The sequence below is a fragment of the Salvia splendens genome, chromosome 7, assembly GCF_004379255.2.
Source record: "Salvia splendens isolate huo1 chromosome 7, SspV2, whole genome shotgun sequence".
Lineage (NCBI taxonomy): Eukaryota > Viridiplantae > Streptophyta > Magnoliopsida > Lamiales > Lamiaceae > Salvia > Salvia splendens.
In genome coordinates, this window is record NC_056038.1 from 9229574 (window position 1) to 9255989 (window position 26416).

The 26416-nt window shown below is 39.1% G+C and overlaps 3 protein-coding genes and 2 long non-coding RNA genes across 6 annotated transcripts; 1 reads left to right on the plus strand and 4 right to left on the minus strand.

Moving 5' to 3' along the window:
• Window positions 1-3813: 3813 nt before the first annotated feature.
• Window positions 3814-7610, minus strand: LOC121741442. Its single transcript, XR_006037868.1, has 3 exons — window positions 6455-7610; window positions 5057-5728; window positions 3814-4483 (listed from the first exon to the last, which is right to left on the minus strand). It is a non-coding gene; the product is annotated as an uncharacterized LOC121741442 (long non-coding RNA).
• Window positions 7611-8265: 655 nt separating this feature from the next.
• On the minus strand, window positions 8266-10828 carry LOC121742237 (laccase-17-like). The gene is made up of 6 exons (XM_042135323.1): window positions 10609-10828; window positions 10365-10516; window positions 10035-10279; window positions 9819-9947; window positions 8804-9754; window positions 8266-8716 (listed from the first exon to the last, which is right to left on the minus strand). Exons 1-6 carry the CDS (start codon window positions 10759-10761, stop codon window positions 8586-8588), a joined length of 1761 nt encoding a protein of 586 aa, XP_041991257.1. The 5' UTR covers window positions 10762-10828; the 3' UTR covers window positions 8266-8585.
• Window positions 10829-11294: 466 nt separating this feature from the next.
• Window positions 11295-13339, minus strand: LOC121811491 (zinc transporter 2-like). Its single transcript, XM_042212365.1, has 2 exons — window positions 12151-13339; window positions 11295-11950 (listed from the first exon to the last, which is right to left on the minus strand). Exons 1-2 carry the CDS (start codon window positions 12740-12742, stop codon window positions 11559-11561), a joined length of 984 nt encoding a protein of 327 aa, XP_042068299.1. The 5' UTR covers window positions 12743-13339; the 3' UTR covers window positions 11295-11558.
• Window positions 13340-13802: 463 nt separating this feature from the next.
• LOC121811490 (E3 ubiquitin-protein ligase RDUF2-like) lies at window positions 13803-15200 on the minus strand. Its single transcript, XM_042212364.1, has one exon. It carries the CDS (start codon window positions 15053-15055, stop codon window positions 13979-13981), a length of 1077 nt encoding a protein of 358 aa, XP_042068298.1. The 5' UTR covers window positions 15056-15200; the 3' UTR covers window positions 13803-13978.
• Window positions 15201-15403: 203 nt separating this feature from the next.
• On the plus strand, window positions 15404-18126 carry LOC121741294. 2 transcript variants are annotated; one of them, XR_006037826.1, is made up of 3 exons: window positions 15404-15723; window positions 15833-15919; window positions 17835-18126. It is a non-coding gene; the product is annotated as an uncharacterized LOC121741294 (long non-coding RNA). The 2 variants fall into 2 exon arrangements; XR_006037827.1 differs by lacking the exon at window positions 17835-18126 and adding an exon at window positions 16003-16060.
• Window positions 18127-26416: the final 8290 nt, after the last annotated feature.

The window sequence follows — 26416 nt, forward strand, 5'->3', positions numbered from 1 at the left end:
GCATTTGCACCACGAGTGTTGCGAGCCATTGAAAAAAAAAGAGAAAGAGATGCGGAAGCGATAGATTGATCAAGTTTCTCCTGATACCATGTGGAAAATCATAATACCAAATATATGGAACAAGGATTGAAAGAGAAGAAATGTATCTTCATTAATGAATCAACCGAGTTACAATGAAGAGGCTAGCTCACTATTTATACACAAGCCTAGATATTTTGGAAAAAGGAACTAACTCCTAACTAACAACATAACAAACTTCTTAACTAACTTCTTAACTAACTATGAGATGACTAGATGCCTAGTCATTGCCAACACGACGCTGACTCGGCACTTTCACCTGAGCACACACAGGCTCTCTTTCTTCTTCTCATGCACGGTTTTTCTCTCCTTCATGCATTCTGCCTTTGTCTTTACTTCTTCAACTTTCACAATATATATAAAAATGATTCTCTCAAAATTCTAAGGTTAGAATTTTAAAATATATAGTCCATACCAAAATAAATCCATGACACAGTATAGTTGATGAAACCGTAGTCAAGAGAAAAGTGTTGACCGTGATATTTAATTCAAAGTGAGTAGTTTATTTAATATGTATAATGAGGAATTAATTATTTGCGTAAACTATAGTATTTTGAAATGAGATTGTAGGATGAGATAATAATAATGGAGGGAGTGGGAATGCATGTAGGCCACATGGTTCGCATGTGGGCCTCCAAATGCTTATATTCTCAATTCACATGCATACTTTTTTGAAATCTCCTAATTTCATTGCTAAATTAAAACCACTCTATTCTTACCTTGCCATGCTATCTAAATGAAATTAACCACTTGATGCCTTTATGTATTTAGTACTAAAATACTGATCTAGAGAACCTTAGTCATTAACTTAATATCAACACCTTTTAGCAAACTTTAATCTATAGGAAGATACTATGATTCACTAGACAAAACTAACAAAGATTCGTTAATGAGTATCAAACCGGATCTTTATGACTTCAAATTAACTTTATAAAATTTACTGTTTCATTTTTGGGGTATAGATCGATGTGATGCCAAATATTTGATCAAAAACTTTAGTAAAATTCCAAATGTGACTGTCAAAATTTTAGTCATTTCATTTTCTAGTCTGAATTTTTTCAACCGTGATCTTGAATTATAATGATATACAGGGTATCATTTTAATTAATCTCTTTATTTAAACACAAAAATATTAATCTATCAAATCAATCACATACTCATTCCTAGTTAATTTTTTTTTACCTTGCTAGCTTGCATAATTTTGTAAACTATAGTGAATGTATATATTTATATAGTGGGGTAGAGTAATAGGAATTTGTATTATCAAAATGTGAAAAAATCCTCACCACATAATGGAAGTAATGATGGAAGAGGTGATGTGAACAATAGCAGCAGTTTTGTTGTGTTTATGTTCATATTATAGTTTCATCTACTGTGACTGGTCAAATTTGGAATTTTCAAATAATCTCAACAGTCAAATGATTCCTAATCAAACAACCAACTTAATTAGAATCCTATAAACGTAGCCGATTCGCATTTAATATGGATGTCGCCGCTTATAAATTTAATACTATATACACATGTGGTCAAGCAACTATAAATCAAAATTTAAATAAGCGTACAATTTTGATCACATAATATTCTAGATTCGTCCTAATTCTGCTAGATCAGTAAAAATTAACAAATAAAGCGCCGTTAAACTAGCTCGCCTTATTTTATTAATACTACTAATTACCTTGGACCTACTAACGGAACAAAAAATAGTCATATTAATGGCCTTGATTTCTAAAAGTGAAAAGGTTTTTGATATTAAAGAAATTGGTATGATTGGGTGTGTTTACAAAATTATAGCCAAGGTCTTAGCGAGAAGATTATCCAAAGTTCTTCAGAATTTGAATGGGGAGGCTCGATCTGCATTTGTAAAGAATTGACAAATTTTGGATGGGGCTTTCATCATTACTGAAGTTGTATGGTGAATTAAGAAGGCCAAACATGAGTAGTTAAATTAAAATTTGACTTCAAGAAAACCTATGGTATGGTTTGATGGAACTTCATCGATTAGACGATATTGATGGTAATGAGATTCTTCGAAGGAAAATGGACAAAATGAATGTGTGATGTCTGAGTTGATGTCCATTCTCGTTAATGGGTCACCCACCTTTGCATTTCCAATTGCCCAAGAGTCGCGACTTCTTATATGTTACTCTTTTCGTCCGAAAAAAATAGTCTCATTCGTGGATGACACAAGTTTTAATTAGAGATTGGTAAAAAAAAGTAAGTAAATATGAGAGAGAAAACTTTTATTTTTAGAAATAGGAATAATTTTTGTGGACATCCAAAAATGAAAAAATGAGACTATTTTTTTGATGAGTGAGTATTTTATTTTATTTGCTCTAGTATTATAGGCTCCCCCGTGGACCTCGACCATTTTCTTTGATAGAAAGATTTTCATTGTGATGTTTCTTATAAATATATCAACTCCACCATCACTTTTTAGTTGTTTTATTATTATTGTTTATGTCATAATTTTGACTTATTTACTGTTTGAATTTTGATGAAGCAGCGGAATCTTATCTCTACTATTAGGTGCAAAATTATGTGAGGGTGGTGCCGAACCCTACCATGTGCATGTGTTACTCTCACCTCTTCTCTTTATTCTTGAATTTAAATACATACAAAAATAACTTTAATCAGTTGACATTTGACTACTTTGAGAAAGGGTTTGATGCTTTTAAACAAAGATAATCACTTAAAGAGCAATCAGAATACAGCATCCCATATTTCCCATATTAGCAACAACAGCGTACACTACTTTTTGGAAAGGAACTAACTGCCAAAAATATTAAGAACTTTACTTATAAAGCGATGGCATTTGGTTGATAAAACAATGTTTTTTGTTGTTATTCACATTGCTCAAGTTTGATTAAAAATAAATCTAGGAAATAATAATTCTAATACTATTTTTTAAAAGCATAATGCAATTGAAAATCCATCTAACTTTGTGTTATTTGTGATAATCACCCATTTTCAAATTACCAAATGATAGTACTATAAATTTGTGGCTGAAAGATGTAGCATCAATTTAAAGAAGAAGTAATATGGAAGGTGAAAAGAAAGCAAAAAGAAGAAAATTATAGAGGGAATAATAAAATGAGAGTGAAAGGACAAGAGAGTAATGAGCACCGACCCTTTGTCCAAATCAAATCGAATTTCAACAAAATTTCACTCTTATTCAATTCCAAATCTCACATTTGATTTCCCCAATATGAAAATCCCCCCACCCCTCTTTCTCATGTTCATGTGCACCCTGCAATTTCCCCCCCTCTTTAAGAAATCACACTACTTTGCCGTCGCATCTCCATATAACAATATTATTCTAATCTCAACATATACATACATATAATTATCACTCATTGAATAAGACACATAATTATTAGACAAAATACAAACTCACACCTAAGGCTCACAATAATACTATCTTTATTTTTGTTGAATTCGAATTTGTTTTCTTGCTATGCTATATCATTTCCGATTGATATGACCGACTCATTTTCAATTGGGACACTGATTTGATGCCGTAGAGTTAGGATTCCGTGACTTCTGAATTGCGAAATTGGTTTCTAGCTAGAATTTTGTAGCAATGATTGGATTATGATTTGAGTTGATGCCCCAAGAAAATAAAGTTGATTGCTTTATTCATATCGTTATACTCCTATGAATTTGTAATTTCACATAGAATTGTGGAAAAGGATCATATAATGAAATAATGGGCAGAGAGGTAGGAGCAGAGGGGCCTATAATAAACGAGATCCAGCATAGAATTTGGCTGCAAATTATAAAGTAAGGCGCAAAACTGACCATTTTACTCGAGCATCCCACATGTGATGCTGCTAAACAACAGTCGTCAATACCACACTAGTATATATTGTCCCACCACCACCTCATCTCACAACTCTCTTTTCTCCCTCTGCTTGCCCTCTCTCTACACATCCCTCTTACTCACACACCACACAAAAAGGAACCATTACTAGTAGGCAAGGGTGGATCCATGGAGTATTACATGGATGAGAAATGGCAGTTATCCAAAGAAGATAGACCACATTCCTCATCCAAACCGTCTATATCAAGGAGCGTCTCGCAGCATAGCTCCACCAAGAACCCCTTCAATCTCTCCCGTAGCACCTCCTCCAAATCCTCCCTCCCCCGAAGCTCATCGCAGAGGTGTTCAGGCTTCACGCGCAAGTGCACCAACTTGGCCAAAGAACAGAAGGCCAAATTCTACATTGTCAAGCGCTGCATCACCATGCTCGTCAGCTGGAAAAAGAACGGCGATTCTTGATCAGAAAATACCCTCTTGTCGTCGTTGCTGGATTGAGAAATAAAAATGTAATTCTTGTTTTGATTCATGCATCTCTCTATGCGCGAGATGGATCTTGGGCTCGTTTCTGAACCCGAAGAAGTTTTCCTGCCATCCCAGAAGAGAGAAAGAGAGATAAGCGAAAATTTTCTCAGATCCTCAATGTAACTAGGGTGCCATGTTGTAAGATGTAAGATAAATTTTAAAATTCATTGCAGACACAAATCTTAAACAAGTTATCATCTTTTTTTTTCTTCTTCCTACATTTATGTGCATTAAATTGTTATTATAGATCTGTATATAGTAGTATAGCCCTATTTCTTTTCTCAAAGCATCTAGTTTGATGATAGAAAGATTCCTGGCAGCAGTAGAATTCAAGTGCTATATACAATACTGCTAACTCTCAGAAAAACAATGGGAATCTTCACAAGTACCAAAAACGATGTTGTATTATTATTAGAAAAAAACTGTACCTGCTTGGCTGCTTCTAACACTCAGGTTTTTCAAAAAAAGTTACTGTCAAGGTATCAAATTTTTTACCTCGTGTGAATTCCACCATGTATTATACTATTATTATCATTTCGTCTGTTTCTCCCTTGATAAACATGGATATCTTCAACAGAGAATTCTACCTAACGGCAAATGCTGAAAATCTTCCATAGATAAAACAAATTTACTTACCTTCAAGCTCTGTCTGGTCTTTCTGATCCTCCACAAATATAAAAGACTATTTAGTATCAACTTTGAAGTTCTATCTGCATCCGTAACTTAGCAAATGGAAATGTGAATTATCAGCCATTCGCTCTAGCTAGTTTACATATAATAGTATCACAATCACCTCTTTCATTGACTGCAAAAAGTTTTAGAAATAGGCGATATCGATTAACCCTTCAACTGTAGTGAAATTTAGCATGCGTTAAAATATTCAGAGAGGCCATCCCTCTGTTGATACATTACCATCACTCATTTTGTTTCTGCTATCAATTTTATCAGGTTGAGCACACATCATGTATTTGCAAAAATACTACTATTAGTATTTTTTCAATTTTTCTATCCTCTAATTTGTTGATATTAGTATTGGACCATGTGCTCTCCCTTGGAAGAAAATATAAGCTTACCAGAAAATGTTGGAATCCAACAAGTGCACGGGAGTCCCGTCTTCTCCATACTCTACCCACTTCTTTAAAGTACAGCGTCATGTCACAACCACCTCTTTTATTCACTACTATATAGTTTTCGAAATTCAAATTTAAATCACTAACCAAGCTTTCAACAGTCATCAAGTTTATCATATTGCTTCTATCTTGAGGCCATCTCCAATTGTCTACATGATCCAAATTCCTCCAAAAAAATCTACACAAACAAATACTAGTAGTATATAACTACAACTGATATTCATCTATGAAAAATGCCATTAACATTTAACTCCCCATTACTCGTTAGCATGTCTAGTTTCTGTAGCTTTGTTCATTAAAGAATTCCGGGTTAATTTTGTAACATATTATTTCATTAATAAATTTTAGTATACATTTTTTGTTTGTATTGCATAAGAAAAATGATATATTCATTTATTTCATAGTAATTTAATCATTCAAATAGCAACAATGAAAATTATAGTTTAGGAAACTATATCATAATATAAAATCTATACAAAAGACTGACTGAGCAGAGCATACAAAAATACTGAAAGGGGAGAAATTTGGCTCGTGCGGATAGTGCTTTGCAGCCATGAAAAGTGATATGTTGCTTTGAACAGTATTCCTCCAAACCACTGTAGCCCTTTGGCATTTTACTGCAGCTTTGCTGCTGTGGTGAGAGTGGAAGTTCATAGCAACTTTGCATATGTTACACCAAATTGGGGTAGTTTAGGATATGAACCTGAGGTCTAACTACAAATGCCACATTGCTAGCACTATGTTTTTTTTTATTATTTCTACAAATCACCCCTTGCCCTATAAACTAAAACTGCACTTTGATAATTGTTCAAGTCTTTTATTTTGCATATTAACTAACAAATCACTTTTAGAAGAAGGCTTTTCCTATCTTTGAACATAATAGATGGAAGTTATGTAACCTTACCAAAGATCATCGAAGTCCCAGAAGTACTCGGACTGCATCCTCTCCATTTGATGTCTCAAGTTGAAAAAATTCACTGCCAACAGCCTCTGATCAGACGATTAAGCTGGATTTCAGCATGCCAGAGAGAAGATTTTGAAGCACATCTCGTTTCCCATCTCCCTCAAGGACTTGGGATTGTCATGTTGTAACTAGTTACATAAGGCACCATACCTTTTTCAACCATTTGTTTTAGCAGCTTCAATGCTTTATAGAAGCTACATTGTATGCAATAGTATACTCCATTACATTATTGGGTTCGACTTCCACCTCACACATTGTCTCCCACAAGTTTGATGCTTCCCCCATATCTCCTTCATTGAACCACCCTTTTTATCAAGACGCTATAAGTATAAACATCTGCAACCAAACAAATCATCTTCATTTGAGCAAGGAGTTCGAGTGCTTTATCCATGTTGTTACACTGTGAGAAATCAATCAAGATAGTGTATGTAATCTTCGATGGAGAAATCGCCCTCTCTTCCGTCTCAACAACTAACTCCAAAACCCGAAATGAGTCCTCACTTCTTGAGCATCCTGCAGCCAGGACCTTGCAGGTGATCACAGTTGGAGATAAACTGGAAGACTTCAGCTCGTCATGTAAGTACAGAACTTTCTCAAGCATCCCAACACAGCAGTACCAATCCATTAACAAGTAGTAAGTGATTACGCTCGGCCTCAAACCACAGCTCGTCATCTCACCTAACAATCTCTTCGCATCCCTCAAAACCCCCTGCTTACACAGCCCCTTAATTAATACTTGTAAATCACGATATTGCATGCAGCCCTCTGTGGCGCATTTCACCGAACGGTTGGAATACTTTCAGCTTCTCACCATCATCGCAACGCATTAACCACGGAGTTGTAAGTATGTAAATCAGGCAATGCCCCTTCACTCTGCATCCTCTCAAAAAGCTCAAACCCATCTTTCCCCAAACCTTTTTCTTGGAAGCTCCATTATCAACAAGGTGTAAGTGTATTGTTTGGCGACCCGCCAGATTTCCTTTTTTTACAATCTTTGCTTCATAACATTATTGATCCATATGTTAATAATGCTTTCATAATTTGCTCGATGCCATTGCAAACAAGAATTCTCTCAATTTTATGTATTTAAACAAGAATTCTCCAGTCTATGCTATCATAAGATTTATTCTCTATTTCCCAATAATCTATTAAGTCCTTTTATAGAGAACAAAAAATTCTCTCAGTTGACATCGCATTTGGAAAATTGTTGGAATGGGATAAGATCTATTTATATAAAAGAAATTGTTCTCTCTTTTTTAATTGATGAATAAATATAAATCTATTACTCCTGCTATATTTTTATAGATTTTGTATTCTGTATCACTTAAATGTTTTTATTCTCTATTTCCCAATAATCTACTAAGTCTTTTATAGAAAAAAAAAGTCAATTGGCATCACATTTGGAAAATCATACTCTCTTTTTCATTAAATACATTATAAATTTAAAGGATATATGGATTTGAACCCGCACCGCAATCTTTGACATCAAATATTAACTACTGATTCCATATCTATGTGATAGGAAAAGAGGATGATCAAAAACCAATGAATATTCGCTCTCAATTAAATTCAAATTTAAAATCTCCCTCCGTCCCACATAATTTGACCCAATTTTCCATTTTGGATTGTCCCACATAATTTGACTCATTTCACTTTTACCATTTTTGGTAGTGGACCTTACATTCCACTAACTCATTCCTACTCACATTTAATTATAAAACTAATATATAAAAGTAGGACCCACATTCTACTAACTTTTTCAACTTAGTTTTCATTATATTTCTTAGAACCCGTGCCCGGTCAAAGTGACCCAAATTATGTGGGACGGAGGGAGTAGTACACTACTACCGATGTTAATATTTTCTACCACAACAACACAAGTTGTACCTTGACAAATGTATTAAAACGTGATTCTTTGGAACAAAAATCCAACACAAATCCGAGCTCTCGTTCATCATCTCATACAAATCCAAACAACACAACACAACCCAAAAAGAAAACAGAAAGATATAAACCAAACTTGTGCGTAAATAAATATAGAAGTTAGAACGCAAAAAGAAGAAAACGAGCATCAACAGGCAGGAAGATCAGCCGGCGGCGGAGGCAGTCTCTGTCCTGGTAATTCTCCGTCCAACACAATCCACGCCATCTTCAAACCCCAGCTCAAATGCACCTCAAAATGGCAGTGCATGAACCAAACACCTACAAATTAAACTCATCATCACACTTTCAACATAATACTAATATACAACTAATTTAATTTTATCATTATACATATAGCAAATTCACCTGGATTATCAGCCCTGAAGCGGATGGCAGCCCAGCCTCCCGACGGCACGCCCACGGTGTTCCTCTCCACGGGGTCCACAAGGTTGAACTTTGCCGGGTCCTTTTGCGGGTCGAAGTTGCCGAATCCCTGCCCGACGACAAAGAAGTTGTATCCATGGAGATGGAGCGGATGGCTCTCCGCCCCGAGAATGCTCGTGTCCTGCAGCACCACCTCCACCGTCGCGTTGAACGGCAGCACCACCGTCTTCGTCCCGTTGCTCACTCTCGTGTTGTTCGGCGGCATGCCCGTGTAGTTGAACGGCTCCAAGGGCGAGGCCGGGAAATCCGTGGTGTAGACGCCGTTGTTTCTGCCGGAGAAGTAAGTCTGCAGGAGCGCCACCGTATTGGGGTTCGTGAAGGAGACGTTGTTCATGGAGGCCGCGAACATGGACCCGTTCGGCCCCTGACATGTCTGGTTCTTGGGGCAGGGGTTGCTCCCCAGCCCCACCGTGAAGAAGAACTTTCTGTCCACGCTTTGTGGCACGTTGGCCGGAAACTGGGGGCTCGCGAGGCTGCGGAACTTGCTGCTGAAGTTGGCCACGACGGAGGTGGCGTTGAAAGGGGGGAGGGGCGGGATTTGGAGGGGGGTTTTGTGATTGTGAGGGAGTTTGTATTGGAGGATTCCGGCGACGGTGGTGTTGTCGAAGGTGCCTTGGCCGGTGAAGTAAGGGCTGGCGGCCATGTAGAAGGTGGTTGCGGAAGGGTTAGTCTTGGTCTTGAGCAGGACGTTGGTGGTCTGCCCTGGCGCGATCACTATTATGTCGGTCTCGAATGGCTTCACGTAGACTGCGTCTGCTTCGACCACGGTGAACGTGTGGTTGGAGATTTTGAAGAAGAGTTCGTCGTTGAGATCAGCGTTGATCATTCGGAGAAGGTATGTCTTCCCTGGCCTCACCCTCAGTTTGAATGTTTCTGCAACAAAACAAAATTTTTAAAAATAGATTGAGTTTGTTTTTGAGAATCTCAGGGGAAATACCGTTGGCAGAGCAGTTGTACAAGGGGCCGGGGAGTCCGTTGATGGTGTATGCATCGGAGACGTTGGGGCCGCCGCCTGTCTTTAGAGCCTGGCTTATGACTGCCTCTGTATCAGCATTGAACCACTCTCCTGTCATGTTAGCATACCAGCATAGATCAGATTTCACTAATGTATTGTATATTGTAACATGTGATAATTTATGTTAAGAAACTCTACCGAAGATTATTGGAACTTCTTTGTGGGGTTTGGGGAAAGGATAGGAAGTGTTCTTGAATGGTAAGATTATGAGAGGACCATGGAGAGTGGCTCTGAGCCATGAGATGTGAGCATGCCACCACAAGGTTCCTCTCTGCCCTGTGATGCTGAAATTGTAGGCGTAGCTCTGCCCCGTCTGGATTGGGCATTGGGTCACGTATGCCGGCCCATCTGCCCACCCACTCAACAGCTGCCTAATCCCGTGCCTGGTGTAAGGAAACGCGGTCACTTAAGAAACTAATCCACCATATTCTGATTTTGGATTTCAATGAAATAGTGTAGAGTGTGTACCAGTGGAAGCTGACATTGTTGGATACGTGGTTGGTCACGTTGATCACAACGCGGTCGCCCTCCCTTGCAACAACCGGAGCCCCAGGAAACTTCCCGTTCACGGTCAGAATGGTCTTAGTCTTGCACAATCTGGTCACATTATGGAGCTGCACCTGCAATACATCATTTTAACGCGTTACAAGCTATAAACAAGTTGTTCGGCCAGGCAGAGGGCCATGGTGGTAGTAACAGCAGTAGTAGTTACATTGAACGTGTAGTGCCGGGTAATGCCTTCGACCGAGAAGCCAAGATGCATAAAGATGAAGAGAGAAAAGAGGAATGGGGGGATTGGAGAGGCCATGAGTTGTAATGTGAGAGAGAAAGGTAGCCCATGGAAATGCAGGGATAATTTGTTCATCTTATATAGGATGGATTCTTATGTTTAAGAAATTACAGTATGAAAATGAAGAAAATTAAACCTAAAGAAAATGTGAGTGTAGAAGGATACTATACCAAACTGTGGCCCAAGTGTCACAATTTATCCCCTTTTTAACTCGGCCAACCATTGCAAATTAAGTGATCATCATTTTGATTGGACATTCTCCCTAATACATATACAAACATACATTTAACTCTTTTTTTTCCTTTTTACTAAAAATCCAGTTTCTAGCACTATTTTTCATTTCTTGCTGGATATATAGTATATTCCAAGTGGTGGAAAAGTACATGATCAATTGATTGGCTGAAACATTTTTGTAGCAACATGATTTTGTAACTGAGAATCTATGTTATTAAACCAATTAATTGGCTGAAACATCTAGGAACACAGAAATTGACATCTGATCCACCTTTCTTTCAAAGAAGATAAAGCTAGAAGAGGCCATTTAGATATTGTTCAACTACAAATAAGACTCCCAAGATTCACCGTAAAGTAAAATCTGCGAATTTCTCTCAGTAGAAAATACAAGATCAATTATTAAATTACTAAGGTTTGAAGTTGATTCATGGATGAACACAATCATTACAAAGTATTAAACTATGAGCTTCTTCTTCCTTTTCCTTTTTTTTTTTTTTGTAGTTACACCAACTACTGATCTTGTACCCGCAGATACCTCTACTATACACAAAAACTCATTTTTGGAGTAATTATATTGAAATTTTAGACATTATACTGTTGGCAATAAAAATGTACACATAGATTTGATAAGAAAATGACTAGTCCCATATCATTACAACTGATATAAGTGCAACACCTAGTAGCACAGCCAAGAACTTGAAGAAGGGAGTATCAAAGTAGCACTTGTTTTGAGGTTTGAACCCTTTGGCTATCAAGTGGTTTATGGCTACGTACACGAAAACTCCACAAGCGACGCCCATTGAGATGGCATAAGTCCAGTCAGCACCCCGGCCTTGGCTCGTGGCATCAAGGGCGATGCCTATCCCGACTCCCACAGGGCTTGAGATGGCGAAGGCAAACGAGTATGCCACGGTTGCTAGAAATGGCCTCTTCGGGATCATCCTTAGAAGTGCAATCCCCATCGCAACTGCAGCGAAGATCTTGTGGAGTGAAATCGTCCATAGATTTCTCCATGCGTCGGCTTTCCTATCTGAGAAGAGTTTGAGTTGTTAATGATGAAGATCATTTAGTACATTGTAAATCCGAACTTCCTATAATGAACTAAAAACGAAGTAAATGTGATCTTAGATGTTCTCTTATTATTTTTGTTCTGCGTTCTGCATTTAAGGGGTGTTTTGCCTTTAACGCGATAGGTTTACTATTGTGCAAGAATATGAGAGGATTAATTACCAGCAACTCCAACAGCAATGCCCTCAAAAATGGAGTGGAAGCACAATGCAAGTATAAGAAGAATAGTGTCACCAACAGAAGTAGTCTTCACAAAAACAGGGTGGTGCTCCACCTCCTCCTCTTTGCCTGCGCCTTCGACGTCGACTCGGGTCTCCTTCTGGCTCCCGCTGACGACGTGAGAGACCGCACAGTCAGCCAACATAGTGATAAGATAGCCAGCGGAGGCCAGCATGAATGAAAACGGATACTCTTTATCAGTAAGCTCTCCAAAAGTGGAGGTGGAATCGCTCAAGAAATGCATGAGAGCAGTTCCCAAGAATACGCCGCCGGCGAACTGAGTCCCGAGCAGCAGAAAGCTCTCGTTCCATCGGTAGAAATACGGTGACACGCCTCCGACGAAAGTGGTCACGAACATGATTATCAGACACCAAATCTTCACCAGAACCAGCCCTTTTTCGTGCAGACCCCCCTTGTCGCCCGAGGCTGCGTTGGTGTCGTGGTCATCGTCGCCGCCACCGTGGCCTCTGATCTCGGAGAATTGGAGGAGGAGGAAAAGGAGAGTGAGCAAGAAAGTTGAGTTAAAAGAAGGCATTGAAAGAAACGGTTTATTTGGAATTAGCTATGTTTGGTGCAATGATTAATTATAGTGCTTGTGTTTATCTCTGTTTTTGCAGTACACATATGTTGTAGTACCACGCAAAAACATGGATGCAGTACTATAATTAGGTGTTCACTACAATCCAAGAAATAAAATGGATGCAAGATTATGATTAGCTGTTCATTTTCAAATGATATATACATTGCGCTGATTAAGTCATAATTGTAAGCAGTTTGACCACAAATTTCTTGTTAATATCGTTGCCGAAACACAAATGTAAAAGCGGAAGGAAAGACGGCGACAATAGTTAGAAGCCATTGATATGCGGCGCCGGCCATATAAACAATACATAGTGACAAGAGAATGATCTGGAATGCCTCAAACAATACACACGGTTTTGGTGAAATGAGACTTGGTGAAGTAGAATTCAGTTTCGGTATTTTGTTGTTAAGCATATTTGCTTCAAATAAATAGATTTGACTCTCTAGACCCCATTTAATAATTACACACGGTTTTGATACAATACAATCACCTACCATTAAAACCACATAGTTCTGGCAGTAAATGTAAAATAAACACTATCAAAATTTTGAAGAGTTTTTATGGAAAAAAATTAAAATGTGATAGTTTGAAAAGATTTTAAATTTGTCCAAGAAAAATTTACAGCGAGTGCACCAATAAGTAAATCAAAATTCAAAAGAAAGGAAATCAGAAGTGCAAAATTCAGATTAACGATTCGTAATTCATAATAGAGAGTGCATTAATATTCTAGACACCGTTCACGCTAACCTTAAATTTATTTCCAAGATTGACTCTCTATTCTACACGTCAATGGACGAGTGGATTCAATTCACAAATTAAATTGAAGATAAATGTTGACAAGGCGTATCTAATTTATAATTCAGGATACAAATATACACCAACTAACCCCAATAATTTTGTGGATAGTTTCAATACTTGTAAAACTAATAGTAGTTATTTTTAGGCCATGCTAAAAAAGAGTTGTTTAATTTGGTGATATCATGTTAGATACAGAAAAGGTAGAAAAAAGAAATACAAGTAATGATGGTTATTAAGATTTTAAAGAATTATCTGTGTTACATGACTTTACAATATTGGCTGACTGAGGAATACAAAATTGAACTTTAATACCTAAAAGAGAAATGAAAAATGAAAAATGAAAAATGAAAAATGAAAAGAAATTAATTGACCATTTTGCCCTCCCATGCGCTATTGCTCATTGATGGGTATGGATGCTGTGCTCCTATCCCTCCTCACCACATACCTCCTGAAAACCGATTCGCCCGAACCCGGCTCCGAATCCCGTAGACTCACAGTCCTTCTTAACGGAGCTCCGTTTGCCGAACCCGAACCCGAACCCGAACCCGAACCCGAACCCGTGCGCCCCCTGCGAAAAATCGATCCTAAATTACCGAGAAAACGCCGGAAAACACCGCCTCTCCGCCGCCGCACCCACGGCCCCCACTCAATTCCCCTCGGCACGCCGGCGGTGAGACTGAGACTCCCTTCCACTTCCGAATATACCGCCGGCATCTCCCCCTCCCCTCCCCCAACAAATCTCCCCACGGCGAATCCGCCGCCGGGCAACCGCCAGATCGAGAGCCCCACCGCCCCGGATTGACCGGAAACACCGTCCGCCTCATCGACGGGCAGCTCGTGGCGGCAGACCGGGCACGAGTTGTGGAGGTCGAGCCACGGGAATATGCAGTCGGCGTGGTAGATGTGCTTGCAGGGCATCTCGCGCGCCCCGGACCCGAGCGCGAACGGATCCGTGCACACGGCGCAGTGCGCCTCGGCCTCCACGTGGCAGGCCTGGATCTGCACCTCCGGCAGCGACGCCACCGCGTGCTTGCTCGCCGGCGGATTCTCTGGCCGGGCCCACAGGCTGAACCCGATCTGCGAGAGGCGGTCCAGCATCACCTCGAATCCGGATCCGAGCAGCGACTCCGACATGGACGACGGCAGCGGCCGGATCCCCGTGCCCGACCCGTCGTCGTAGTAGAGATCGTAGCTCCGCCGCCCCTCGGACGACGGAGAATCCGACTCCGAGGCGTTCCGGAGGACTATCAGCGGGTTGAACGAGGCGGCGTTGCGGCGGCGGGGGCGGCGCGGGGAGGCGAATCGGCGGGGGTGGTCGGGGGAGAAATCGGTGGGGTCCACGGACTGGATGAATCCGCCGCGGCAGTGGGGACAGACGACGGCTTCTTCGGAGGCGACGGCGACGATTCTGGTGCACTGGTAGCACCAGAAAGAGGGAGAGGGCGGAGGAGGCGGAGGTGAATCCATGGGGGGTTTGACCGGTGAGAATTGGGGAATAAGATGATTGATTTAGGGGAGAGGGTATGTATTTTAATTTTATACGGAAATGATTGAGGAGTGTGAGCTGTGAACAGGGGAGGGACGGACGCAAGAAAAATTTACGCACAGGGGATGATTTTCATTATACAGTATATTTTTTCGTTAAATATAATATATATATATATATATATATATATATATATATAGGGTAGTGTTAATCTCCTTTTCCTCCCTTAGATTTAAGTTCCTTCTTAATGTGGGTCGTTGGATTTGGTGGATGGAGGGACAGGATGAAATCCCATTTTTTAATCCCGTGTTGCATTATATGGTAGATTTTGTGCATTATATGGTGGATTGTGTGCATTATAAGGGTAAACTAGTAAAACAACCAAATTGAAAACCGCCCAAAACGGAAGGAGCGAATTTTCAGCGAGATTTTGATACAACCTTCCATCTACTCACTCTCTCTCTCACTCCAAACGTCTATCCCTCTCTCTACGTCTCTGCAATTCGTCTTCCCATTTTCCACCACTCTTCAAACCCTAGCCGCCACTGTTTTTCGTCGGGTATCTCCAGAAAGTGATCGTTTTCGTCGGTTTCACTCTCCAACTCTCACTCCGGTAGCGCGCGAACAAATTATTGAAGGCGTCGACAAGGTAGGGTTGCAAAAGGTTTCTATGGTGTTCGATGTTAATTTGAAGAAAATGGGGTGTGATGAATTGTTGATGGTAAATTGATGTGATTTCCTTTTGAAATTATGTATAGGAATCCCACCGGATCAGAAGCAATTGATTTTCGCCGAAAAGCAGCTTGAAGATGGCCTAACAATTGCTGATTACAACATACAGAAAGGTAATTCTCTCTCTCCATTTCTAGATTTAGTTATGCTGTTACGCTCTGTATTCTGATTAGGGGAGTGATGAATAATTCTGTAGAGCCGACTCTGCATTTGGTATTGAGGCTTAGGGGAGGTATCATTGAGCCTTCGCTTATGGCATTGGCTAGGGTCTACATCAAGTAGTCTTCGTTGGCGCATTCGTCGACAAATTTTGTAAATGGGTGGAAGAGTGAATGTAAAATTCTTGTGTGCATTATTTGATTGTTTGGGTACATTATTAATTAATGATTACACATTATTTATCATGTATTATCCATTATTTGACTGCTTGTGTATATGAGTGATTGGGTGAATGCAATATTCATGTGCGCATTATTTGATTGAATATGTGCATTATTTATCTAGTAGTATACATTATTCATAATGTATTAGGCATTATTTGACTGCTTGTGTACATGGGTGATTGGATGAATGCAATATTCCTGTGCGCATTATTGGATTGAATCTGTCCATTGTTTATGTAGTAGTATACATTATTTATCAATTATTAGGCATTATTTGACTGCTTGTTGAGGGACGTGGGTGAATGGGTGAATGCAATATTCTTATGTGCATTATTTGATTGAAGCTGTACATTGCATATCTGATTGAATTTGTACATTATTTAACTAATAGTATAAATTATGTATCAAATATTATGCATTATTTGACTGCTTATGTACATATGTGAATGGGTGAAAGTCATTTTCCTTTGTGCATTATTTGATTGCTTCTGTACACTATTTATCAAGTATTATACATTATTTACTAAGTATTATGCATTAATTGACTGCTTGTGTACATGTGTGAATGGTGCATTATATGTACATTATGTGTATAGGTAAAAACTACTCCCTAGCCGAGATGATATCTGAACCCTAGATGAATAAGTGAAACTCGTGCATTCAATTGGTCATCCTCGTTCGACTTCTTCTTGTCTTCCCTATTGCATACAACATAATACGAGGTTGTAACGTCGTCCATCTCTAGGGATTGAAATTTCTGACCGTTGTACATTATTTAGCTATTTCAATGCATTATTTATCTTGATTTATGCATCATTAGACTGCTGTTGTACATGTTTCTAAGAATGAATGCAATATTTGTATGTTCATTACTTGAGTGATTCTGTACATTATTTGACTATTTGAATGCATTATTTATCATGTTTTATGCATCACGTGGTTGCTGTCGTACATACTATACCCTAGCCCATAGCCTTGTTAAACCCTTAGGGAAAATAAGAAATGTGCGTCAAACATCGAAACACGACACAACTTAAATTAAACGGGTCAGGATAAATATTCATTTCATATTACAAATAATGCATGACAGAAACTAAACTACGCATTATACTACACTAAAATGTTCTTTATGTATGTCTGTTTTAAAAAATACCTACGCGCTATGCATGTGCCACCCGAGATGAATTACTGCAGCTCATGTATTTAGACAACGTTTTTAAGACTTAAAACATACTACACCCTAGCCTCTGAGCTTGTTAAACCCTTAGGGAAAATAAGAAACGTGCGCCAAACATCGAAACACGGCACGACTTAAATTAAACGGGGCAGGATAAATATTCATTTCATATTACAAATAATGCATGACAGAAACTAAACTACGCATTATACTACACTAAAATGTTCTTTATGTATGTCTGTTTTAAAAAATACCTACGCGCTACGCATTATTTCCTGCCATATGTACATTATTGTAGGGAGTGGTGTACATTATGTTTTTTGTATATGCATCGGTTTTATACAACGTCAGTGGTTGAGATAATGTAATATTCATTGGTGCATTATTTGTTTCCTTTTGAACATTATACAGTTAATATTGTGCATTATATAATATACATGCAATACATTATTGATTTTTGGACAGCAGTGAAGCAGCCGAGGGTGGACATTGACGAAGCGGTGTATGGAGCAAGTTTAATTTAGTCCCCAAGGGTTTAGCAATCCCGTGGGCTAGGGTGTACTATGGAGTAAGTAACACAACCATCGGCAAAGTCCACGAGTTCCAGTCATACCTCTAGGGTTTAGATATCATCAACGTTAGGGAGTAGTTTTAACTAATAGACATTATGTAAAAATATTTCCGTGTAATGTATTTTATTGACCCAGTAATGGACGATATGTGTCCTGTAATGGATATGTTTCAGAGACGTTTTTGTTCTGATTTTATGAGTAGTTTTATCTTATTAACATAATGTGAAAATATTTCAGTGTAATGGATTTTATTTACTCAGTAATGGATTATTTGTGTCCTATAATGTATATGTGTATGAGACGCTTTTGTTCTGATTTGTATGAGTAGTTTTAAAAAATGAAACTTAATTCATGTTGTGGTGCTATAACCTAGCCCGAGGGTTGCTAAACCCAAGAGGAATAATTCAAACTCTCTGTCCTTTGTGATGGTCCCGTTTGTGAGTGATTACCACAACCTAGCCTCATGGATTGCTAAACCCAAAGGGCAAGAATTCAATTTCCTTTCAACATTATTCTCTCCAATATGTATATTATTCACTGATTCGTGCACATTATTAGATACTATTGGTACATTATTTGTTGTACCAAATCTTAAACACATTAAAAAATAAAATTGAATTCTTGTGGTGGTGCTATAACCTAGCCACATGGGTTGCTAAACCCAAAGGGGAATGATTCAAACTCTCTTCCCTTTGTGATGGTTCCGTTTGTGAGTGGGTACTACAACCTAGCCCCATAGATTCTTAAACCCAAAGGGCATGAATTCAATTTCCTTTCAACATTATTCTCTTCAATCTGTACATTATTTACTGATTCGTGCACATTATTAGATACTATTGGTACATTATTTGTTGTACCAAATCTTAAACGCATTAAAAAATAAAATTGAATTCTTGTGGTGGTGCTATAATCTAGCCCCATGGGTTGCTAAACCCAAAGGGAATGATTCAAACTCTCTTCCCTTTGTGATGGTTCCGTTTGTGAGTGGGTACTACAACCTAGCCCCCATAGATTGCTAAACCTAAAGGGCATGAATTCAATATTCTTTCAACATTATTCTCTTCAATCTGTGCATTATTCAATGATCCGTGCACATTATTAGATACTGTTGGTACATTATTTGCTGTAAAAAATCTTAATGTGGAAATATTTCAGTGTAATGGATTTTATTTACTCAGTAATGGACGATTTGTGTCCTATAATGTATATGTGTATGAGACGCTTTTGTTCTGATTGTATGAGTAGTTTTAAAAAATAAAATTTAATTCATGTTGTGGTGCTATAACCTAGTCCATGGGTTGCTAAACCCAAGGGGAATAATTCAAGCTCTCTGCCCTTTGTGATGGTTCTGTTTGTGAGTGAGTACCACAACCTAGCCCCATGGATTGCTAAACCCAAAGGGCAAGAATTCAATTTCCTTTCAACATTATTCTCTCCAATCTGTACATTATTCAATGTTTCGTGCGCATTATTAGATACTATTGGTACATTATTTGTTGTACCAAATCTTAAACACATTAAAAAATAAAATTGAATTTTTGTGGTGGTTCTATAACCGAGCCCAATGGGTTGCTAAACCCAAGGGGAATGATTCAAACTCTCTTCCCTTTGTGATGGTTCCGTTTGTGAGTGAGTATTACAACCTAGCCTCATAGATTGCTAAACCCAAAGGGCATGATGAATTCAATTTCATTTCAACATTATTCTCTTCAATCTGTACATTATTCATTGATTCGTGCACATTATTAGATACTATTGGTACATTATTTGTTGTACCAAATCTTAAACGCATTAAAAAATAAAATTGAATTCTTGTGGTGGTGCTATAACCTAGCCACATGGGTTGGTAAACCCAAGGGGATTGATTCAAACTATCTTCCCTTTGTGATGGTTCCGTTTTTGAGTGAGTACTACAACCTAGCCCCATAGATTGCTAAACCCAAAGGGCATGAATTCAATTTCCTTTCAACATTGTTCTCTTCAATCTGTGCATTATTCAATGATTCCTGCACATTATTATATATTTTTGGTTCATTATTTGCTGTAATACAATGAAGAAATTAACTAAATTACTTTCTTATTGTTAAAAAAAAATGAAACCAATCGAGGAATATTTCCAGAATTCGGGTTTAGGCGAGAAACTACACCACCATACGTGTTCAACGTAGAAAATCGAGTCAAGTATGTGAGAGAAGAAAGAGAAATTACGAAGGAATACGAAATAAAAACAAACTAAAATACCTTCTTCCCTAATTGAAAACACCAAAACTTATGAAGGAAATCAATAGTAACTTCTCAAAATTATGACAGAAGAATGAATTTGAGTTTTGTGATTTGCAGCAATGTACACCGTGAAAATGGAGGAGAGAAGAATTAAATATGGAAAATAAATTAAAAAATATACTTACCAAACTTAATGGAGAGGATTATGGAATTGAAATAACCGCTGCAAAAAAACTCGCCCAAAAATGCCCTTTTCGAATTAATTTAATAATATAAATAATGAAAATAAGCTTAAATTTCGGCCATCAGATCTTGAAAATAGAGGGTCGAGATTGAGAAGGAAATAGAACAAATGATGGGAAAAGGATATGATCACATCCCTATATATATATATATATATATATATATATATTATACAATATAAAAATCGTAATTACAACAACGGTAAAAATGCATATATATTTAATACGAACTAGTCCAAAATATATCTAATAAAAAGAACATGTCAGATGTGTGATTTTACATCTAAAGCTATGGCAACTGATCCTACGTGTTTTCATTGACTGAAAACGTTATAAGATTTGTCCGTTATCAATAGTTCAAAACAGGTCATTCTCAATATACACAATTAAACTGTCATTCATTCATTCATTCATCTCTCATTAGTTTATATCAGTAAGATACTATCAACACTCACATCCACATAACATAATTGTATTCTTTATACTAGACAATCACAATTCACAAATATTAGCTTGCAACTAACCATTGTTATAACTTTTTTAACTTGCAACTATTCTATCAAAATCTTAAAAGGAGAGGAGATAGAATATAAAATTAACAACTTTAATAACTCGTTACCTCACAATTTATGTAGAATTTAAATATTAATTTCTATAAGTCTCAAAGACTCAAATCCTCTTGCCGCCGCGCTCTACTCTAAACCTCTAAACACTTCTGCAATTCCTTTGATTTTTTAAAGTCCCAAAACCGTGTACTCACTTAAAATTTTAAACTCCCTTCTTCTCAAATTTGAATAAAAATATGTGCCCATTTTTAAAAGTGATAGCACTTTTATAAAATTAAATAATGCATTCTTTACTTTTAAAAGTTAAAAACTAGTTCAACATATAATGTGGGGTAAGTGGGTAAGTTTTACTTTTCCTTTTATAATTAATTAATTCACTTCTAAAATTACTCATCTTCTTCCTTACACTGTCAAACGTCATTGTTACATTTTTTTCTGCATATTTTTACTTCTCCTTCTTTAATTTTAGCCCCACACAATTATTCATCACAAGATAATTTGTTCTTCGGTAGCATTGTTTGGTAAGGGCTTAACATGATTTTTCAAAATTTAGAAAATTTTGAATGTAAAAAATGAAAAAAATAAATTGGGTAAGGGCTTAGGCCCTACCCTGTGTCCACGTGCGTCCGCCCCTTGCTGTGAAGACAGAGAGAAACTGATGAAAGAGAGGACATTACAGAAATGCTACACGCTATGTACAAAAATAAGAATGAATTGGGTTTAACTAATATGCAATTAAAACACGTGATGACGTGCGGCTGCTATCTAAAGCCAGTTATCTATCCTTCTAGTTTTCGGTAACAATATTAATTACATTCAATTCAAATCAAATCTACGATTTTAGTAGTACTTCCTTCTAAGAGCATCTCCATCCATGCTCTCACGCGGTTGCTATCTAACACCAGTTATCTATCCTTCTAGTTTTCGGTAACAATATTAATTACATTCAATTCAAATCAAATCTACGATTCTAGAAGTACTTAGCATCCCCATCCATGCTCTTTGGCAAGAGCATGGATGTGGGCCCGACCATTTTATTATTCAATTTAAATGTCATTTTATTATTCAATTTAAATAAAAAACATTTCCACAATATTAAAATGCATTAAAAATACCCAAAATACTATTACTAATTACTAAAAAATTACATAATTAAAATCCTAAAAATTAAAAATTTCATAATTATAGTCCTAAAAATTAAAAATTACATAATTAAATTCATAAAATAAAAAAAAAACACTACCCGTGGCCGAATTTCGCCCAAATGGACGATGAATGTGTGTATTTATAGATGATTTTGGGATTAAAAAATTATAAAAAATTCAAAAAACGGTAATAAAACGGCTATATTTTTGGGAATCCGAAAATATATTTTTAAAATTTTTGGTATTATTTTCAATTTTTTAAAAAAAAAAGAAAAAAAATGCCAACGGCCAATAGAAACGTGCTTCGTCGCCCTGCTCAGCGGCACGGACTGCTCGATGCATCGAGTAGAGCCGTGCCGTTGGCAAGAGCATAGCGGCGGACAGGGGCAAGAGCATAGCGGCGGACAGGGGTGTGCCGTGCCGACGGCACGGACGCCGTCCTTCCCCACAAGCACCGATGCGGATACTCTAAATATGTTAGTACGGGATGTATTTATTGAGATTCTCCAATTGTAAGATTATATTTTAGAATTAAATATGTATTGTGTTTGATTTATAAGATTCAATTTTATAATTTAATCATGAATAATTATGTAAAAATCTTATAATTTAATCATTAATGATTATCTCATGATAATTAGTTACGTCAACTAAACGGCACCTATTGGCTAGTAGTAGTAATATTCTCTTGGCATACTTGCTCTTTTAAACTGAAATTAACGTTTGCTCACACTTTTAAGGCGAGTCTTCCTACCAAAACATCAAATACTAATAACAATGCACTTGATAAAATTTAGCTACTTGAAAATTCGTTTATAAGAGCATCTCCAATGGCGGACGTCCGGTCGGACATCCGGTCGGACATCGCGACGGGCGACCGGGACGTCCGCCATTGTGGCGTTTAGGTCGGATACGGACGTCCCGTGAGGACGTCGGGTGTCCTCGGACGTCCCGGCGACGGGCGGGCGGACGTCCGGAATTTTTTTTTTTTTTTTTAAACTCTATATATACGGCTCTTTGAACTTCATTTCAACGCGGAGTGAGCCGGGGATGTTGGATTATGTAGAGGTTTAGGATGAAACGTTGCATCCCTTCATTTCACAACCGAAAATAACTGATTGTTGGCGGGTTATAAAATTGCAATTTGGTCCTTCAATTATCGAAAATTTCATTTCCGGATGAAGATTTCTGCACAGCAACTTTAATGGAAATAAAAAAATTCCAAACATTTCTGCACAGTTCGACCCCAGCCAGGGGCTGCCGCCCCTTGGACCCCGCTCTCGGGGCCGCTGCCCCCGAACCCCCGTCTAATCATAACGAATTCAAATAAGTGTGCACTCCGCACTTCCAACTTATTTGATGTCTCGTTATAATTATATTGATCAATCAAGTTAATCCAATTACACTAAAATATCCAACAGATTTTGTATTTTTCTTTTTTCGAATGACTATGTATTTTGCTTTTTTCTAACTATGTTTTTTTTATGTTTTATGAATATGTATTTTTGCCCGTATTTTGCTTTCCCGTATTCCGTGTCAAATTTATATTTCCGTTTTTACGTAATTAAATTATTGTGATTTTTTTTATTGCGGGATGTCCTAGTGGGAAGGGCGGACATAGGAGGGGATGTCCTAGTGACGTGGCAGTGGGATGGGAAGTCCTAGTGACGTGGCAGGAGGTGTTTTTGGGATGTCCTAATGGATGTCCTAGTGGGATGTCCGTCCACTGGAGATGCTCTAATGAACTGGGTTAAATGAGTATTGTATTTCTATCTATTGGTATTTTTTTAATATTGTTTAGAGTTGTTTTGATTAACCGGTAAAATTTATATTCATTGATTGAGATTAGATACTGCTCCGTTGTGGGTATTGTGTAGTATCTTTTCAGATTTTCATTTTACATTATCATAGTCAATGATATTGGATTTTCTTACAAAGAATCTAAATTACCCATTTTGACTACATAATCAAATTATGAAATATAACATAGAATTTCGTGAATGTTAAAATTTGGCAAGAAGATGCACATCAACAAGTGTGAGAATGATAAAGTATGGGTGTTAGTATTTGTGGAAAGTAGACTGGTAGGGACTGTGAAAACAAATGATATAATAATGAGTAAATTAATGGTGATGGGTGTAGTCGAGTAGAGCATCTCCAATTGCTTTCGCCCGGCCATAACTCAGTCATAGCCCAGCCATAAACTATTCCTGTTGTTTTCGCCCAGCCATAACCCAGTCATAGCCCAGCCACAAACTCCTCATGCCACATCATCAGCAGTAAAAATCCTCCTTACACATCATCAGGACAAGCAAATAGCCCATCAATAGCCCAACAATAGCCTAGCCACATCACCCTTAATTATATAAAACAAATAATTGACAATCACACAAAATACAGAATTAAATGTACGACACAGATACGAGAAAATTCAATAATATTATTTAAATTAAAAAGTACAATAAAAAAATATATTAATTTAAAAAAAATACATTAATTAAAAAAATAACATTATTAAAAAAAAACACGACATCCGCCTCACTCCTCGTCTCCGTCGCCCCCTCGCCACCGTCACCGTCGCCGCCGCCTCCGTATCCGCCGGAACCCCCCAGTGCCCCCCTGTCTTCAAATCGTCACGCATGCTCACGAGCATTGCGTGAAGAAAACTCATCTCCTCGGGGTCCGTCGCCATCCGCCATTCGGCTAACGTCTTGGCCATCTGAGCGCGCGTTTGTTGACGCATAAATAATTTGAGATCCTTCGACGACTGGCCAAGGGGGGATGCCGACTGTACCTCCTGTGACCCCCATCGCCTCCCGTTGCCCCGCCTTTGATCAACCGGGCGAGTTCGGCGAGCGAACGATGGAGGGGACGGGAGCTCCTGAGCATCATCGGGGAGGTCGTGGGAACCGCCGCTGCTGCCGCTGTAATCACCGGTATAGTTCAGTCGTTGCTTCTTCGGCTAGCCAGCGTCGACACCTGCCCGGATTTTCTCGGAGTCCATCAGCACCTCGTAGCAGTTCCAGTAGGTGAACTCCTTATACAACCCGGGCTGGGGGAAGGCTTTCTCCGCTATCCTCCTGCAGTCATCCTCCGTTTGGCCACTGCTCTGCATGCGGAGGGCGTTGGCGTACAAGCCCGAAAATCGCGAGACCCCAGCCCTGATTCGGTCCCACCCCTTCTGGCACTCCTCCCAGGTGCGCGGCCTCCCCTCCGGGCAAAATCTCATGTAGGCTGCAGCAATTTTGGCCCACATGTTGATGATTCTCTGATTGTTCGAAGCCAGAGGATCGTCACAGATACTCACCCACGCCTTGGAAAGCGCGACGTTCTCCGCGTCCGTCCACTTCCTCCGCACCGAGGGGTCGTCCTCAACCGGCTGTGACGACTGGCCGACCCTCTTGTCCTTCCCCTTGCCCTTCTTCTTTGCGGGGCCCCGACCCCGCCCTACTCCCCCGTTTGAACGGGAGTTTCCGGAACACCGATAAGATCAAACCCCAACTCCTCTAAGGAGAGAGTCTCATATTGCGTGAACTGCGCCTCCATTGGGGTCGATGTGTGCGAAGAATCAGTCGAAAAATCAAAACTGGGGCGATAGACGTTCCCCCCGGCGTCCCCTGCGTCGCCATTACCCCCTTGCGGCGTCCCCTGCGTCGCCGGTACCCCTCCCAGCATCATCTGCATCCCGGGACCCCACCCCGGCATAGTCGGTAAACCCCCCGACATACTCCCCCGAGTGCCATCCCGGGCATCATCTGCTGCCACGGGTACATGTTGTAGTACCCGGGCATCGGACCCCATCCACCTCCCACGGGTAACGGGGGAGTCTGAGACCCGCTCGTCACTGGAGTACCTTCGTTGTTGTTCTCCATTTCGCGTTATTGATCTTGTACAGAAATTAAGATAGAGAGAGTACTCGTTAAAACAAGAGGTGTGAATGAAAATGACGTGCAAATCACGTGTATATAGTGTTTCGAAAAAAAAAAAATTAAAATTCGCTCGTCGGTCCGCCGTCTGCAATGGCGGTGAGCGGACCGGCCAGCGCTCGCGGATCGGCCAGCGCTAGCCGATTTTTTCGCCGAAATGGCGCTGGCCGGTTCCAGTGGTTTTGCGAGCGGACCGACGAGCGCCGAAAATCGGCTAGCCAGCCCGTTCGCCGCCATTAGAGATGCTCTAAGGGGTAAGCCGCGCCGTGGAGAGAAAGGCGGCTGCCAAGAAAGTTCATCGGAACACCGAGTTTGATCATTTTATTGGAAAGTGGGCGTTACGCTTACGCGTGCGTCTCCACGGTCATTACGCGTT

Coding starts and splice junctions, on each gene's coding strand:
- LOC121742237 (XM_042135323.1), bottom strand. CDS start 10,761: ATGAACAAATTATCCCTGCATTTCCATGGGCTACCTTTCTCTCTCACA. Junction 10,280..10,364: donor AACAATGTCAGCTTCCACTG/GTACACACTCTA, acceptor TCCTTACACCAG/GCACGGGATTAGGCAGCTGT. Junction 8,717..8,803: donor CTTCAGGGCTGATAATCCAG/GTGAATTTGCTA, acceptor TTTAATTTGTAG/GTGTTTGGTTCATGCACTGC.
- LOC121811491 (XM_042212365.1), bottom strand. CDS start 12,742: ATGCCTTCTTTTAACTCAACTTTCTTGCTCACTCTCCTTTTCCTCCTC. Junction 11,951..12,150: donor CATTGCTGTTGGAGTTGCTG/GTAATTAATCCT, acceptor AACTCTTCTCAG/ATAGGAAAGCCGACGCATGG.
- LOC121811490 (XM_042212364.1), bottom strand. CDS start 15,055: ATGGATTCACCTCCGCCTCCTCCGCCCTCTCCCTCTTTCTGGTGCTAC.